Here is a 17949-nt window from a genome sequence, read left to right as displayed (position 1 = left end):
CACTAAACAAAGTATACAATTATCACTACTCCTGCTCCTGTTCTCCATTTTTATGAATAAAAATATAGCCCTGCAGCATAAAGAACTTATTAGTTTGCTTCTGGCTGTTGCCAGGCTTGAGATAGCCAAGAACTGGAAAACTGGAAAGTTGAATATTGCAGGATGGTGGACTAAACTCTGGGACTTGTAGTTAATGGAGAAAATGGCAGATAATAACAACAGAGTGAGAGGCTTACACTCTGGATTGACCTTTCATAAGATTTGGCACCCCTTTATTGAATACATCCAGCAAGATTTAGTCTCTAGACATCCCCCAATTTTAGCTAAATTTTTATGGAAAGATGTCTTTCACCTTCTCTGAATACACTTTTTATCTATAATTTTAAGGGCCTTATCTGGGTTATTGCCTGTATTTATTGTTGTTTTGGTGTATTGTTTGTTGTCATGTTTTGTTTTAGACTGTTTTAATAAATTTTAATTAAAAAAACAAGGAAATCCTCTGTACTTTGTTTTAAACCCTAAGGCACTTAAAACTAAGCTTGTGGTGCATTCTATAGGGATCCAATGGTATGGGAAATGGGGCCCCTCTACAGCTGCCCATCTGTGTTACTCTGGGACATCAGACAATATGTATTGCTGGACTTTGTAACTTCATCATGCTGCACACAGAGCTTGTTTTTCCCCCTCAGGCCAATGATGACATGTTGTTGCTGCATTCAAGTAAATTAGGCTCTCTGTTCATGAAGGCTGTTCATGTTGTGTATACAAATGTAGGACATTGTGGAGCAGAAAAAGGCATCCTCTGTCTCTTCTGGGGCCCCTTCACAGTACATAGTTATAGTGCTATGATTCCATTTCAGCTGTCATGTGTACAGACTATGGAATTTGCAGTAAGGTGAGGTACTAAAGCTCTCTGGCAGAGAATTCTAAGTGCCCGTTCATATACTGCATATCCCAGGATGCCATACAATGTTATAATGACAATTAAAGTAGACTGATGAGGATATAATTATAATTAAAGTAGAATGATGAGGGTATAATTATGTGGTGTGAAAGAGTTCCAGGTGCCCCCCTCCCAACTAATAGCCTTGGCCATTGGGAAGGGACTGTGGGAGTTATAGGCCACACTGTAGACTAATCATTTTCTCATGGTGAGGTTTCTGGTCAGTAGACCAGAACTGGGACTTCTAGTGAACAGGCAGGAAGAGCTAGGCTGGATAGATAGGCTGACCCATCCTCCATCATTTCCCTGTATTTCAGAAGCGTCAGCCAAGCTGACTGTTTTTCAACGCCATTGACTAGCAAGCAGATAAAGAAAAGAAGGGTTCTTTGATCTTTACCTGATCTTTGGCCTCCTTCTTTGTACATATAGAGGAACTGTAACTTGTCCTTTGGGGAGAAAGGGCCGGGGTTTGTTGTTGTTATTTAGTTTTTTAAAATATTTTTTTGTATTCTCTTGAATGTTACATTTTATGATGTTGAGAGAAAGGACAGATTGCTCTTATTGTTGTTGCAAATGTTCTTGTTACCACATTTTATTCATTCATATCCCACCTTTTCCCCAGTACTAGGATTCAAGGTGGTTTATAAATGAATGAAACCAGTACAAATTGATACTTACAGAAACATCAGAGTGTGTTTATATGTGTGTTAAACAAACAATATATAAAGTTAAACCCCTTTAAAAACAATTTAAGGATAAAATCTTTTTTAAAAAACAAAATAATAATAATAATAATAATAATAATAATAATAATAATAATAATAAAAACAGCTCACCATTAAATCCCATTGCTGTCACAGTTTCTGAAAGCCTGGTGGAATTAGGAAAGCTTTCACTTGCTTGCAGAAGAAAAACAAAGAGAAATCATCCTAACATTTCTAGGGTGGGAGTTCCAAAGCCTGGGAGAAGCCACCAAGAGTGTCTTCTTCCATGTCCTTACCAATCATTCCTGGGAAGGTAATGGGACAGAGAGAAGGACCACTCCTAAATACCTGTTACAGTTGTGTCAGTGTTCAATTTGTATTAGTGCTTCAGACACTGGATAATAATGTAAGCTTGGAAAGACAATTGGTTAAATAGTTTTCTTTACAAGGAAAGGCAAATATGTTGGTTACATAAACTAATGAATGTTGTACTTTTGATCTTAGGGCCCCACTGGAGAGACAGGACCAATTGGTGAAAGAGGTCACCCCGGCCCTCCAGGTCCACCAGGGGAACAAGGCCTTCCGGGTGCTGCTGGAAAGGAAGGCGCTAAGGTATGAGGGATGTGTGAAAATCTATGTTGTATTTAGTGCATGCAGAATTCATTCATATCTGCACTCCTGCCAGTGATTCTATAGCTGATTCCTGCATTGTAGACTCTGCATGGAACAGGTGAGTAGCTCACCTTCAAAATACCTTCTTACTCCATGGTTCTATGAGTATGTTTCTTGTGTTATTATCATAAATGACAGTTTGCCACAGGTAGGGAGGCCCATGTGGGATTTGATATTCCATTTTTATATGTTTATTTACATGGCTCAGATCTGCAACACCTGATCACAACTGTCACTACTAACAAAACCCTTCACAATGAACCTGCAGTTTTTCGTTTGAAGGGTTATTGGGGGGGAGGGGGCAGGAAAACTTTGAATGTTAACTGCTGAGAGAAACTGAATATAATGTGTCCAAGTTCCTCTTTAGAATGACAATCTGGCTCAGAATGATAACAACAGCTAATTGTTTGGTTATAATATAATTAATTAAGATGTAATTGAATCTAGGCTATATAACTGCACAGGTTGAAGCACTGTGCCTTTGAGCCTGGATCTCTGTTCTTAGGAATGCTGATCTATTATACTGTAACGCTCATTGATTATGGATGACATAACAGCTCCCAGGTAACTGCTTCTGTGACCAAAGAAAATTTAAAGTAAGTTAACAAAGGAAAACTTACTCATAAAAGAGGCTGTATTTGCATATGTTCCCAGCTTACATGTTAAAGAAATAAAGCATCATTTCCCCCTTTTCTCTTTAGTATTCAGCAGAATTTTTACACATGACCAGATATAGAATTCTTTCATTAAAATTTCAATCCACTGTATATGATGAATCCAGTGTGCAATCCAGTGTGCATGATGAAATGTCATATGTACAATCTCCTGACCATAGCTGACCGCCCTGTAGTATGTTTTTGAAACTAGTCTTTGCCTGTTATCCTAGGGTGATCCTGGTCCTCAAGGCATCTCTGGAAAAGATGGACCTCCAGGACTTCGTGGTTTCCCAGGAGAAAGAGGGTTGCCAGGAGCTCAGGTATGGTAATATGCTATTGCTGAGGAAACATTCATACAGAGCACCTAGTTTGATGTGTGTGTATATATATCTTTTATTTACGCAAAAGGACCAGCCCAAAAGATTATGTATGTACAGGGAGGTCTACAGCCTCATACTCTGCAGCATAAATATAAAATAATCCAATTGAATCAGTTGCTGAATGATAAGACAATATCTGTGTAAATGCCATTGATTCATTTGGTTTATTCCAGCTGCATCCAGCAGTTGGATAGAGGCCTTGGTATAACACGCCTTGTCCAACTGTTCAGAGCATCACTATAGTATCTCACAATGATTCAGAGAGGTAGTTTAGGATGTGAAATCATGTCTGGCCCAAGGACATCCCATCTGTTTCATGGGTAAACTAGTCTTCTGTGGTTCAGGTCTGATACTCTTATCAGCTACTGTGCAATTGCTTCTTAAATGTGTGAGGCTTTAGAATAGGTTGAAAAGCAAAGGAGGGTGAAGTTGTTTGGAAGTATAAGCAAAAATCAATTAAATAAGGGAATACCATCCCTTTTCTTATTTGAATTGTGGCTATCATTTCAGCCGAGAGCTCCTTCACATTACCTTACACCTACACATCTTCTGATTCAACAATATGAGCAAAGCCTAAGGAGCATAATAAGCTTTTCTGCTTACTTGGAAATGCAAAGTAATGAAAGTCAAGCATCTCAAGGGCCACAATAAATGGCAAGTGGTGTGAATTCAGCATTTATCACAAGTTGTGCAAGCCTATCCTACAAAGGCAAGCCTGTACTACCAAAATGACTCCCAGGACAATGGGGCAGTTAATCCTTCTTGGGTTTAGTTTCCAAACTCTTAAATCCAAATTTGTTGTCCAATATACTGAATTTATTTGGGGATAGCAATAGAGCTTGGGTTAAAACTCAGACTAGATTTACTGCTCCACTGACATGGAAGATACCAAGAACTACTGTGTACATAACTGGCTGATTAAACCTGGAGTTTACTTGTCATGTGTCTGAGATGGAATGAAGTAAAAAAGTAACTCAAAATCCAAGGGCCATTATAGACTAGAAAACTATAGTGCTATGATTCCACCTTAACTATTGTTCCTACATCCTGTGCTTTCTTGGTATATGTAGTCAGGTAGATCACTAAAGCTCTGTGGCTGATGATTCTAAATATCCCTCTCTCAACTGCAAATGCAAGGATTTCATAAGAAGGAATGATGGCAGTTAAAATGGAACCACAGTGCTATAATTATTTAGTGTGAAAGGGCCCCTGGTCATAAAGGATGGGTAAGAGATTCATCCAATCACTTCCCAAAAATGTACTTCAGGAGAATAATTTGAAAAAAGCATGCAAACTTAAAAATCTATTCTAAAATCCTCATATTCCAGGGTAGGTAAAATGTAATATGGGATGCGGTGGCTTAGTGGTTAAAATGCCAGTTCTGACGATCATAAGTTCAGAAGGTTGGTATTTCGAGGTCCAGTGCCACATGATGGAGTGAGCACCTGTTACTAGTCCCAGCTTCTGCCAACCTAGCAGTTCAAAAGCATGCAAATGTGAGTAGATAAATAGATATCACTTTGATGGGAAGGTAACAGCACTTTGTACAGTTATGCTGGCCACATGCACAGAGTTGTCTTTGACAACATTGGTTCTTTGGCTTAGTAAAAAGAGATGAGCACCGCCCCCTACAATTGGTTATGACTAGACATTCATGTCAAGGGAAAACCTTTACTTTTATCTTTAATATACAAATAAATGTGATTTTTTTTAAAAAAAAACAACACACAAAATGCATACATGTTAAACTCTGCATTGAAAAATTTGCATACTACCAAACATGTTTGCAAAATGTTTCCTTCAATGGGGAAATTGCTTGAAAATCATACCTCCCCCCCCCCCCCCCCAACTATATTGCCAGTTATACTGAGAGAGTGAGAAAGGCATGGACACCTGCTCAGGAGAAGGGGACAACAAGTTTTATTGTACACTTCCCTGAACTATCTAGACAGAGAGTAGGATGTAAATATTTAAGGAAACAAACAAAAGCTATGTCATGGTTTCGAGGAACGTTTATTGAATTTATTGGCCAGGGAAATAGTCTCTCCAGATTCATAAAACTGACCATACCTGTCCTAAACACTTTAGTAAAATATAGGCTGTTTAGCACTGAGAGCCTTAATTAGTGGTTAAAAGCTTCTTTGGTGGTAGGAGTAAATGAACTGTTAATTAAACTAGGTTTTGATAAAAGCTTTTGGGAGGGAGGCGTTTGTTCTTGGGATTTTATATGGGTTTTTTTCTTGCTTGTTTTCTTTTGCTTCGAGCCTTTGAAAAATTAATGAGTACATAATCCATATGCTGCACATTTATGTCCTATTGATACATTTGGTGAGTTGATGAAAGAAATGTTCAGTTGTTGCAAAATGCTGTGCAGCATCAGTTTTCAGATGATGATGATGATGATGATGATGATGATGGCAATAATTTCCTTGCTTTGGTAGGGTGCAGCTGGTCTGAAAGGAGGAGAAGGTCCACAAGGTCCACCTGGCCCATTGGTAAGTAGAATTAGCATGCTCCAAGGACAATGAAATTTTCCTTGGACACTAACATTACTTTGAATAATGCTTCCCTTTTAACTAAGTTCTTTTCATGCTGTTATGTGTATGTGCTCTTGTGAGCAGTACACAAATATATGCCATTCTTATCTGTCAATAGTGGTTTCCTGGTAATTATGGCAACTAATGGGTCCATCAACAGAAGAAACTATAAACATAAATGCATTGGCCTATCTGAAACCTGCTGTTATCGCCAGGGGGCAAATTGTCTTTTCTTGTTGCATTAGATATTACAAGGTGGGGAAGACAGCAGCCTCTAGTGGTTTGAAATTGAATGGGGGAGGGAAAACAGCTTAAAATTAATGCTAAATTCATTCCAGTGTTTGTTTTGGAAATCCTCAGAGTTTAAGGCCAAACAAGAGGTAATACTGTATTACTCATGATTTCAAAACACCATTACTAAACTAGCTGCTTTTGTTATTTGGGGGTGGGGGGTGACTACAGTGGGTATGATCCTATCAAAAAATAGAAGTGTACCACTTTCCTTCTGAAAACTCATATCTTCCCCCCCACACACACACACACAATATTCTGTTGTGATTTGCCTCTGAAAATGCTGTTTAATGAAAGCAGCATCTTCAGAGACAATATAGGACCTGAGTGTGATAAATGCAATTATTTTTGCTGAGCTGAAATTATTATTATTTGTTAACCATTTGTCCCAGTAAAGCCACAGCATGACTAGTGACTATAGCCCAGTACACACTGGCACTTTGTGGTGTGGCGGCATTGATATTAGGGTTTGGGAGCGTGCAGCAACCGCACATTCCTGAACCCTAATACATATGGGCGCCGGCATCATGCCGGCCTCCTATCCATACGGATGGCGCCATGATGCTTCGCTGGCAGGAAGTGGCATCATGGTGGCACCCCTTCCTGCTTCCAGCATCACAAAAAAGAAGCCACTCTAGGCGGCTCTTTTTTGTGGTGCTTCTGTGCTGCAGCATGAGGATGCTGCAGCACAGATACAGGGCTTACAGGGACAGCACGGAGCCTCCCGTCTGTACTGTACTGCTCCTATGCTAGCTTGGGATTCAAAGAAGTGTAGTTTCCAAATGTCATTTTTCCAAGCAAAGCAGTGGACAGAGGCCTGTGAACAATGCAGAAATATGTGCCTTTAGTCTTTATAATAGTCTGTTGATTATGGGAATTAATAACTCTATAAAAAGTAGAAAATGTAAACTTTAATATTAATAGTCCAGATAAAGGACATAGAACTGCTCTTTTACCAAGATCAATATGGCTCATTCCATTTTAAAAAGCATAAACAATGTGATATATATGGCTTGTGTCCTTACACTAAATTTGAATTTCATCTGAGAACAAAACTGTCAAATTGATGCTTTTCCAGTTATAAAGCAAAGTTGTCTTTGGGAAATTGTTAAGGGACATTTAGAAAAAATGATTTTAAAAAAAGGAATCATACACTTGGAGCCTCTGGATGTAACTTTTATCCTTAATACCCCCCTATTGAAATAAACTCTGGGTGGCTCAGGAGGTACAAATGAACCTGAGGTGCTACATACAGCGCAAAGGTCATACATTTCCAACCACTTCTGTCAAGCCTCAAAATTTTTTCCCCAGATTCATAGTCTGTGATACAGCTTACTTTAGTCCACATAGCAGTGGCAGGTCCCATGTAAATCTGCTCCAAATGTTAATTCAGACTGTAAAAGAACTATCCAAGGTGCTGGACTCTGTCCTCAAAATAGATTCAACATAGGCCAAAAGAAGTGGCTTCCAGCTGCTTTGGGAGTATGGCATTCAGCTGACGCACACCCCCAAAGCGGCCGGAAGTGGTTCTGAGGCCACCGAAGGTGGCTCAATGCCACTGGAAAAAGCCACAGATTTAATTTGCGACCGTGATGGTGGCCTGCTTTGAGATCAAGCTGCATGGTTGCCACAGTCCTGGTTCATTCTACTTCATGATATAGTTACTTTTAAAATTCACACTAAAACTCAGAGCAAATTCAAAACCTCACTGACATGTAAATCACCACTCAGCACTGAATCCTCAATAAGGAAGTGGAGGATGAAATTGCTGATATTTGAATGCTCTCCAGGTTCTGCTGAATGCTGAGTTAATACCATCAGGTCAGTACAGGGCCAGCTCTAGGTATTTAGCCACCCTAGGCGAGAAATATTTTGGCACCCCCTGTCACCCCTCATAATTATTTTCACCCCTTGATTTCCGCTGTTTCATTTGTTAAAGCTAAACATGACATAAAACTTAGCCTCGAATCTCTTGTGATAGTATTGAGAATTAGTCAAAAAGCCAATTAAAAACAGTACCATGGACATAGGGAGACATACATTTATGTTTTGGTCATTGTACAAAGAAACCATCATATGGTGGCTTGCTTTTACGTTGCGTGCTGTAATGAGTTTTCACTTTAATATTGTTTAATTTCGCAAAAAATATACAAAAAGCCACCAAGCCACGCCTAAATTTTGCCACCCTAGTTTGCCTACAGTATATGGATTAGCCAGCCCTGGGTTAGTAGAATTGTGTGTACATGCCGTGCTGGATTATATCACTTTTACTTTCAGGTAGGATCATGCCTCCCTGTGTGCTATATGCTCTTATAAAATCTTAGACACAAAAACTGACAATTGAGGGATATGAATTTTAAACTCACCTTCTGAAAATGGCATCAGTTGTTTCACATTCAGGAACTGTATTGTGTGAAACTCTTGATCATGTAATTTATCTCTTGGTTCTATTTTCATCAGGGATTCAATGAAATACACAGGGGGCAAGGATCACGGTATAAGTCCAAAACCCCATTGCCTTTATTTCATCTTCACATTTGGGGATGCTTTTGTCCAATTTTGAAGCCATCATATATATACCCATTTCTCAACAAACATGTAAAAACAAACTATCTAACCTCTATGAGATGAAACTATAATTGCCATGAAATTTAATTGTCACTCTCTAGGAATTCTAATCAAAGCCATGCAGCCTCAATCTTTTTCAATGCCTTTCAGTCATGGCATGTTAATGTTTAAGACAAGCCCTTATCCTCTGCCATCCTGCTTCTGACTTGTGCATTTCAAGCACATAATAATTGTCAGAGAGAGGAGAAAGAAAACACAGAAGGAACATGAAGGTTTATATTTGTATATCTACAGCTATATATTTATATCACCATTTTCATTATAAGAATATTTTTAAAATAATATTATCTCTCAGAGGCAACCTGAAATGGATATTGTGGTCCAAACACAGAGACAGACTTTCATATTAAAAGACCTGAAATTTGAAAATCTTAAAAATGTTTGACAACAACAATAAAATATCCCAGTGGTTTACAAACTTTGGTCATTCAGATGGTTTGAACTTTGACTCCCAGGAGCCTCTGGCCACTGCAGCTGTGATCGGCCGGGGAACATGGTGACTGAACAGCCCACTCTGAAAGCGGGCCACCACATGGTCCCAAATGGGGCACTGACAAGGAGTGGATTTTCACCACTCCTTTTGTTGGCCTTGAACATCTTAGGTGGCCTCAGAGTGGCTTCCGGCCATATCGGGGGCATGCATCATCTGCACGCCATGCCCTGGAAGCGGCCAGAAGCCACTCCTTTTGGCTTGTCTGTTTCAACCCTAAGGCCTCTAGGAGTTGAGGTCCAAAGCACCTAGAAGACCAGAGTTTGGGAATCACTGAGCTATCCCATTATCTGTAAATAGATTTTCTTCTTGCACATAATAAGCCATTATTTTATTTCTTTTTATGGCTGACAACTTTTTTAAAAAGCAGGCCCATATTTTCATTTGATCATGTACTGAAGGGTATATAACATTTGTTTCACCCACTATGGGCCTTGACTCTTTATAAGTTATATTTTTCAGCTGTCGAAATGAGTGCCAAGCTATACGCACTTCAGCGTTATGCACAGTTTTCCTGTTAATTTCTTTTTTTTTATCATTATTCTCTGCAGTTGTTTTTACAAAATTCAGTTGATAGGTCTGAAGAATAGCAAAAATTTTTATTCTGGCTGAGAGGATTTCTCAGTGTACAGTTGTCCCTCCGAATGCATCGATTTGGAACTCACAGTTTTGATTATTCATGAGGTTGCCACCTCCCCCTCCTCCCTCCCCCACACTCCTTTCTATCTTCTTCCTCCCCTCCCTCCTTATTTCCTTCTTTCACCTCCCCCCCCCGGGGTCTAGCTTTGTCTCAGGGGCTGGGAGGGGTCTCTCCCTTAGTCAGTGAGTGAGGGTGCGGGGCCTCCAGACCCTGTAACCGATGGCAATCCCTTTTCTGCCAAGCTCATACCCCGCCCCCCCCCCCCTTTACCATGGCCAATGGGTCCCCTCTTGCTTCCTCTCTCTGCCCTGTCGCCCTGGAATTTGAATATCCGTGAAATTTCAAATTCGTGGGGGGCCCGGAATGGACCCCCCCCCCCCATGAATTCGGAGGGACAACTGTATTGAGAAACCATAACAAGAAATTGATAGCTTTTGCAAGATTTCTCACCATTTGTGTTAGGGTGAGACAACAGGTACTTTTTTCCATCAAGAAGTATTTTGTCTGTCAAGATTTCTGCAATTTGTGCAGGAGGTCTCTAACAAAAATAGTCTGTTTTTCACTTGGTGAAACAAAACATCTCTATAGTAAGCCTAGATGTGCCAGCTGATCAGTCCAAAACATGTAAACAACCCAAACTAGTGCTTCTAATTTTTAAAGGTCCAGAGTCAAAAGGACAAATATTTTCAGTACAAATGCGCACTCATACAAACACACATACTTCACTGGTACAGAAATTTTTTAGGGAGTTGCATTATCACATATGAGAATGAGACAAAGGGAGATTCACATCCTTGATGTGGATAGAGAGGCTCCATATAAGAGAGTTTTCTCAGCACCTTTTGAAATTGGCATGTGGAGTGTGTGTTTGTCATAGTACATTGGCAAAACACATCCTTTGAATACAGAAGGTTTGAAGTTCAGTCTGCTTTTCACAAAGAGTTGGGAAATGCTCCCATCTGAAACCCCAAACACATCCAGATCAGTTCAGACAATTTTTATGGACCAATGTTGTTCTGCCCATGGAAGCTATCTATCTCCCAAGCCATGAGCAGGGAAAGGGGATAATTTCAGTGTCACAGATATTTTATCCATCTGCTGGTGTGTCTTAACATTTTTTTAGCATATAGACCCTTTGGAGAATCTGATGAAAGTAATGGACATCTTCCCCATTAAAAACATATTTAAATACAACTCACAAAAGTAACAGGAAGGAAATTAAAGGCTGGAGGTGGGTGGGTGAATCATTACTTGGACCATGAGCCATATGTTAAAAATTCCTGCCTAAGCTGTTTCAAATGTGCACTAATCATGAAATAGGCATACAACTTTATTTGGAATCATGGACCATAGAGGTATTCTAATTCAAAAATGCATATGAGTCGTATCCATTCAGTGTTCACTCTGTGGCATATCTTACTGATAGAATGGAAAGCCCCAACTAATTCTAGCAAATCTAGCTTAACATGGGGTATCAAATGGTTTGCTGCAAGAATCCAGCTCAGTTAAAGGTTGTTGTTTTCATTCTCTCTCTCTCTCTCTCGTTCACACAGAGGGGAGGGAGAGGGAGAGAGAGGAGGAACAGATTCTCATTTGACAGACATCTCACATTACTCTAGCAATATACTGTGGCCCTGATTATATTATTAATTTTATGATATTCATGAATTGTTTACATTTAAGGTGGGGGGAACCTAAGCAATCTACAAACAAAATTCCAAATTTTGTTTGAAAAAATTATAGGAGCGCTTGTTGGAAGAAGTAACTTGGTATTAGGGTCTGAGAACCCAGAAGGATATGTGCCTGCATAATGTACTCGGGTATGGACTTTCAGAAAGTGGCTTTGCGAAGCTAAACACTCTCTGCTGAGCCGCCATATACTAAAACTGACATCCTAAGCACTACCACTAATAAATTCAAAGTCCAAACAGGCACATAGTTGCACCGCTGATCATTTAAACATCCTGCTCCTGAGTTTGTATTTTGCACTTGTACACAGCTTTCTAAGCAACTTTAAACCAGGTCTGGCCATTTACAGGCTACAGTTCTTTCAACGCAGATGTAATTTGCTGATAATGCCCTCTGTGCTGCTTTAGGAAGCTTCCAGCTGGTACTGAATAAAAGCTATAGGCAGTTATTAATTAACATTAATTAATCCATATTAAAAGTAAAATAAACCCCAAGGTGTACAACCCTGTCATTCCCTTGTTATCCACACTATGTTCAGCTGACTACGTATCAGAGACGTGCAGGTATGGCAGAAACAGGAAGACACACATTAGAAGAAAAACAACAACCATGAGATAGATATCCCCAGGATGTCCTTAATATCCATGTCAAGTTCGGGTTGCTTAGATTTTGTAGTCTTTAGACTGTGTAGGAGACAGAGATCCAAAACACACAGTAGAAATAATCCAGTTTGAGACTGCTTTAACTGCCCTGGCTCAGTGCTAGGGAATCCCGGGAATTGTAGTTTGTTGTGGCGACAGAGCTCTCCTACAGAGAAGGCGAAATGTCTCATAAAAAGGCAGTTCTCAGGATTCCTTCGCTTTGAGCCAGGGCAGTAAAAGTGGTCTCAAACTGGATTATTTCTGCAGTGTGTTTTGGACCAGAGACATGAGATGCCCACATACATGTTCTCTTTCTTTAATGTGACTACCATGGATGTGTGGGGCATTTCAGTGGCAAAGCTATGACATCTGCCAATGTTTTAGCAGTCTTAATTCTCAGGATTTATGGTAGGAAGTGATCATAGTAAATCATTCTTTTCTCTTAATTCCAGGGTTCACCTGGTGAACGTGGACCAGCAGGAACCGCTGGCCCAATTGGTTTGCCAGGCCGCCCTGGCCCCCAGGGTCCCGCTGGGCCAGCAGGCGAAAAGGGAGCTCCGGTGAGTAATTCTGAATAGAAAGCACATAAGACTGTTATATTACAGAAGTTATTACTTTTCATATCCAATAATGTTAGTTCTTCACACTCCAATACCTTTCTATTGCCTATGTGCCCAGCATACTCCCTTTCTATTTACAGTGGAGTACTGGAGAAATTTAATTAAAGTCAATGACATTTTCTTGCACACTTTATCAAATCCTAAGGCCTAAGGAGAGGGGTTAAACAAAGCTGATAATTATGAGCACAAGAGTAGTGGCCTTCGATTATAAAATATTTTGTCAAACCATAACTTTGATTTAAACCTAGTACCCTAATGCTCTAGTTTACGAAGGGCTCCTTTATTTCTCATTTTCATATCAGATTTCATTACTAGTTACTACCCTGCTGTCTTTTTATTCAAGTGTAACTCCTAAGTGAAAAGCTGTGTACAGAGAGATGAAAATACACTTCATCGGAAAACTGCCTTAGTATGAGCTTTGGGTTAAAGATTCAGTGCCATATTGACAAATCTATGTGTTAATTATATTTAAAAATAAATATTGTGCATTATCTAATGTATGTTAAACTATACAGTGCTAGAGTGCATATATTTTTACTCCTGATAGGGAAAAGATACTCTCTCTCTCTCTCTCTCACTCACTCACTCACTCACACACACACACACACACACACTCATTCTCTCTCTCTCTCTCTCTTTCACACACACACACACACACACTAAATCCACCATGCTGTGTGTTACAATCAGCTTTTGAATCTTAAGAAGGTTTCAAAAGTACTTTGTGGTATGCTTTTATTCAAAGAAAAAAAAATAGTTACGATTCCCACTGGTTTACCAAGGTACAAGGATGGGATTAGTTGTTATAAAAGAACACAATAGCTGGTGATCCCTTTCAGAATGGCTACTAGATCTTCCCTCATATCATAGAATTGTTATGTCAAGAGTTTCTGGCTTCTCCTCCACAGCATGGAACACCACTGACTGGGGTCTGAGAAACTGCATTACAAAGCCAAGTTCTTGTGTATTTAGCTAAATATCATAGAGGATGAGGGGAAAGATCTATGCACGGCTATTATATGTGAGAACAGTAACATCATCTAGCTCAGTTCAGAGTTAAAGTGGTGTGGGTGGGGCATTAACTCCCTGAGACATGGTTTCAGCACACAAGCAACTGTTCAAACTTTTGGCTCGGAAGAAACACACTAGCCATTCTCGAACGTTCCAAATTTTACTTTATCTGCAACTATTACAACTTCAACCACCCTTGTCTGTGTTCCCCAACTTCAGTTGCACCACCAAATATATTTTGAGTGTTCATGGGCTCTCTCAATTGTTCTGCGGGTTGCTGGTTGTCGCCTCTGGCTGACTCCCTGTCATACACTTCTCCAAACACTCCAGCTCAGCTTTTTCCTTCAGCTCCGGTCCGGGCTGCTGCTCCCACTGGGCACTGCGGGGATCCCACCACTCACCCTTCAGAGTCTCCTTTGACTGTCTACGCCAGTCCTCCTCGTTGGGGTATCTAAAGTCTCCCTCTCTTCTGGGGTCTGGTAAAACCACCTCTACATGAGATCCTACCCTTAGCAAACTATGTTTCCCTTGCAGGGTCACTGGGCAGCCTACCCGTCCTGGGCTCCTGGTGACTCCGCTCTTCCATGTCGTGACCGCCTCTGCCCACCCCAGTCTTCTGCGTTCGCCGCCCCTCTTCTCGTCCACCTGTCCCTCACCTTTTATACCCCACCCTTTGGGTACAGCCCTCCTTTCTCCCAACTCCTCTGGGTCTTCCTGACCCTCCTTTCCCCGCTCTGCCCGACCAATCCTCACTTCCTCCTCCCCAGCCTGGCTACAAGTGACACACTGGGTCTTGAACTAAATTTAAGCCCTGCTCACTTTCTTCTTAGGGGCTCGACAGATGGGCGGCTCAACACCGCCCCTTCAAGCCCTGGAAGCAGGCCACAGCAACCACATGTGGCACCCTGTGCACAGAGCAAAAGAAGCCCCCAAAAGGTGCACCTTTTTGCACTGTAGAAAGGACACCATAACCACCCAGCACAGCATTATGACACCTCTTGTGTGCAGTGCTGTTTGGGTGCTGCACACAAAGGACATCATCATGGAACACCCCATGTTAACAGGCATGCACCAAGATGGCACCCCAGGAGAAGGAAGAAGGGCTTCAAACGTGTGAACACTCAGCCCTTCTTCACCCCTAGAACGCATCCAGACCGGCACTTTATACTGCCTCATAGTCCCCACCCCTGACACTTTAGCCATGCCCCTACTGGATATGCAATTTCCTAATGTACAAATAAAATAGCCATTCATTCATTCATTCATTCATTCAGTTTATATGCCACCTTTCTCCTGATTCAGGAGACAAAGCTAATAACAGTTCAATTAAAAGAAACCCTGACAATAAACTTTACAACACAATTTAAAATAATCTTATTAACACACACACATACACACCTACCTACCTCTCTCCCACCCTCCCTCTCTCTCTGAAATCCAGCATGGTGTAGTGGTTTGAGTGTTGGACTAGGACTGAGCAAATCCTGGCTCAGCTATGGAAACCCACTGGGTGACCTTGGGCAAGTCCCCCTGGCAATGGTAAATACCCTCTGAAGAAACTCACCAAGAAAATGCCATAAAAAGTTTGCTTTAGGGTCACTGTAAATTGGAAATGACTTGAGGACACACAGAAGTAGCAGCAGCAACAACATTGAAAACAGCAACTTTTTTTTAAAAAAGAAAAACTACATAAAAAGATTCCCTGCAAACAGTTACTCAATAAATTACTTTGGAAGTTGGTTGGCCCTGTCCCAAAATTATAGTTAATCAGGAATTATCTTATCCAAATTTACTTTCTAAGATTGTTTTAAATAAAGATTTGTTTTAAATAAAACTTCTATTATATCCTTCAGAATATAATAGAAATGAATATGTATAGTTGATGATTGTGTAAACCTATGTGCCCATTCTCTGAAGCCTCAGACATTTTTCAAAGAGCAACTAGATTACGAAGGACTATATAGCAAATGCAATGGCTTGGATCCAGACAAAAGTTAGATGAACTTACATTCAGTGAGAATTAAGTACATATCACTTCATCTAGATTAAACCCATTTTATTTATTTTTAAATACAAATGGATCTTACTTCAAAATATTGCAGTATGAAGTATTTCTTTTCAGGTTTCCAGACAGTTATACTTTCTTACAGGATACTTTATTCTATTCTTCCCACCCCCAGTTTAGCTGATGTGGCACTAACCACATTATACTGACAACATTTATCTGATATACCAAAAGATTGGAAAATTGTATTCATGAGATTTTTTAATTTTCCTTTCCTTTATTTTCATTTGCATTTCCACCACTAATCTCTAACATGATATATTATCTGTATTTATTTATAATGCACTTATCATAAAAAGTATTGAAATTCTGAAATACAGACAACAGTTTCTATAACAGTTTAAGCTAGTTTGCACTGTTACATTCTGATATTTGTCATTTATATGTATGAGTCCTTATCTTGCCTGAGCAAGTAGCCAGGAGTGAAGTTCACAGAAAACTTAAATGCTTTGACTTTGAGTTTACCAAAATGGATCTGTGAATGCAACATTTGGAAGGTCTGAGAAAGCTCTGAAGAGAATCAAATATAAGCCTGCAGCATGATCTGAAACTCTGTTCTTTCTGTCTTACGTATTCGGCTTTGTCTTCTGCAGCCACTCATCTAGAGTATAGTTATAACTCCTTGCAGTGCACATCTGAATTAGACTACAGTGATGTGCTGTATATAGAGCTGTGTTTCATGATTGTTCAAAAACTTCAGTTGATACAAAATGAAGATGCTGTATGACCAGCAGAAATAAATCTCACTAGTTTTAGAACAATTCTACTAGCTACAGGTTAAGGATGGTAAATCCTGATTCTTCCTGGATCTAATCTGCACTGCAGAATTAATGGTTTCACACTGCTTTACTTGTCATGGCTCCATCCTATGGAATCCTGGGATTTGTAGTTTTGTGAGATATTTAGCCTTCTCTGTCAGAGAGCTCTGGTACTACAACAAAATACAAATCCTAGGATTTCATAGGATGGAGTCATGACGGTTAAAGTGTTCTCAAACTACATTAATTAGCTTTAACAAATGTCAAGAACAATGAAACAGTTTTTCATCATGTAGCTTTAAGGCTCTCAGAATCTCCACCCCTGTCCCTGCAGTAATGGGAAATTGCATAGCTTTTCTTTAATAAAGGTGCAGAGCTTCCCCAAAAAACTACATAGCTTCCTCCTGAAAATTGGGCAGCCTTTCATGAAAACTGGGCAGCTTTTGGTATGGAAAGGAAATTGCACAACATTCTAATTGGGGGATTTGCACCAAAAAAACAACAACACTTATTTCCATGCAGTGACATGTGTATTTTGTACAAAACTGATTTTTTTAAGGTAGAAAACAGCATTGTGGCACAACAAAACATTTCCATAGCAAAAAAATGTGTACAGTATCCAGCAATTTTGCACACACATGAAATAGGCATGTGGTTTTGTTGTGAAATGTTGCTGTTTTCTTCATAACATGATTATTGTGTGGGATTTGGTTGTGCCTGGTTGCTGTTTTTATATAAAAACACAACATCACTGCAAAAATCTTGCAAAACATAAACGTAGCACAGAACACAGCATTGTTACACAACAAAACCTGTGGCTGAAGCTTCAGTTGACCCAAGTTCTTTTCCTGCTGTGTAACATTCAGGTTGTGCAACTTTCATACCGGTAAAGGCCACGGCCATGATGGCGAACTTTTTATTGTATTGTTTATACAACATACAATTTAGTTTTGCATTTGGTACACTTTTCCCAAGTACATATTGCAAAACAATGTAAGCAGGTGAAGTTGTTTTTACCATGAGAAAATTTTGCCGACCTTGAGTATAGGTTTTTACAGTAAAGCTACACAGTTTCTCAAACTCTTGTGCAGTTCTCAGAAATGTGCAGTTTATGTTGTGCCAGCAACAACAACCACAACAATGACAAAAACACCTTCAACATGTTTGGGTTTTTTTTCTCATCTAAATATCTCAGTCAGGAACTCCAAATTTAATGTGCTGTTT

At 39.9% G+C, this 17949-nt stretch overlaps 1 protein-coding gene across 1 annotated transcript in view; it reads left to right on the top strand.

The window, feature by feature from the left end:
- The window catches only part of LOC149316541 (collagen alpha-1(XI) chain), a 325693-nt gene that overhangs the window by 223019 nt on the left and 84725 nt on the right, over nt 1–17949 (top strand). Inside the window, exons 40-43 of the mRNA XM_089515788.1 lie at nt 2152–2259; nt 3206–3295; nt 5797–5850; nt 12724–12831. Coding sequence (XP_089371914.1) covers nt 2152–2259; nt 3206–3295; nt 5797–5850; nt 12724–12831 — 360 coding nt within the window. The remainder of the gene's footprint in view (nt 1–2151; nt 2260–3205; nt 3296–5796; nt 5851–12723; nt 12832–17949) is intronic.

The sequence above is a fragment of the Sceloporus occidentalis genome, unplaced genomic scaffold (genome assembly GCF_023333645.1).
Source record: "Sceloporus occidentalis isolate IW3139 unplaced genomic scaffold, rSceOcc1.0.p SCAF_3, whole genome shotgun sequence".
Lineage (NCBI taxonomy): Eukaryota > Metazoa > Chordata > Lepidosauria > Squamata > Phrynosomatidae > Sceloporus > Sceloporus occidentalis.
The sequence above is the reverse complement of the archived record's forward strand: the minus strand, read 5'-3'. Positions and strand labels throughout refer to the sequence as shown.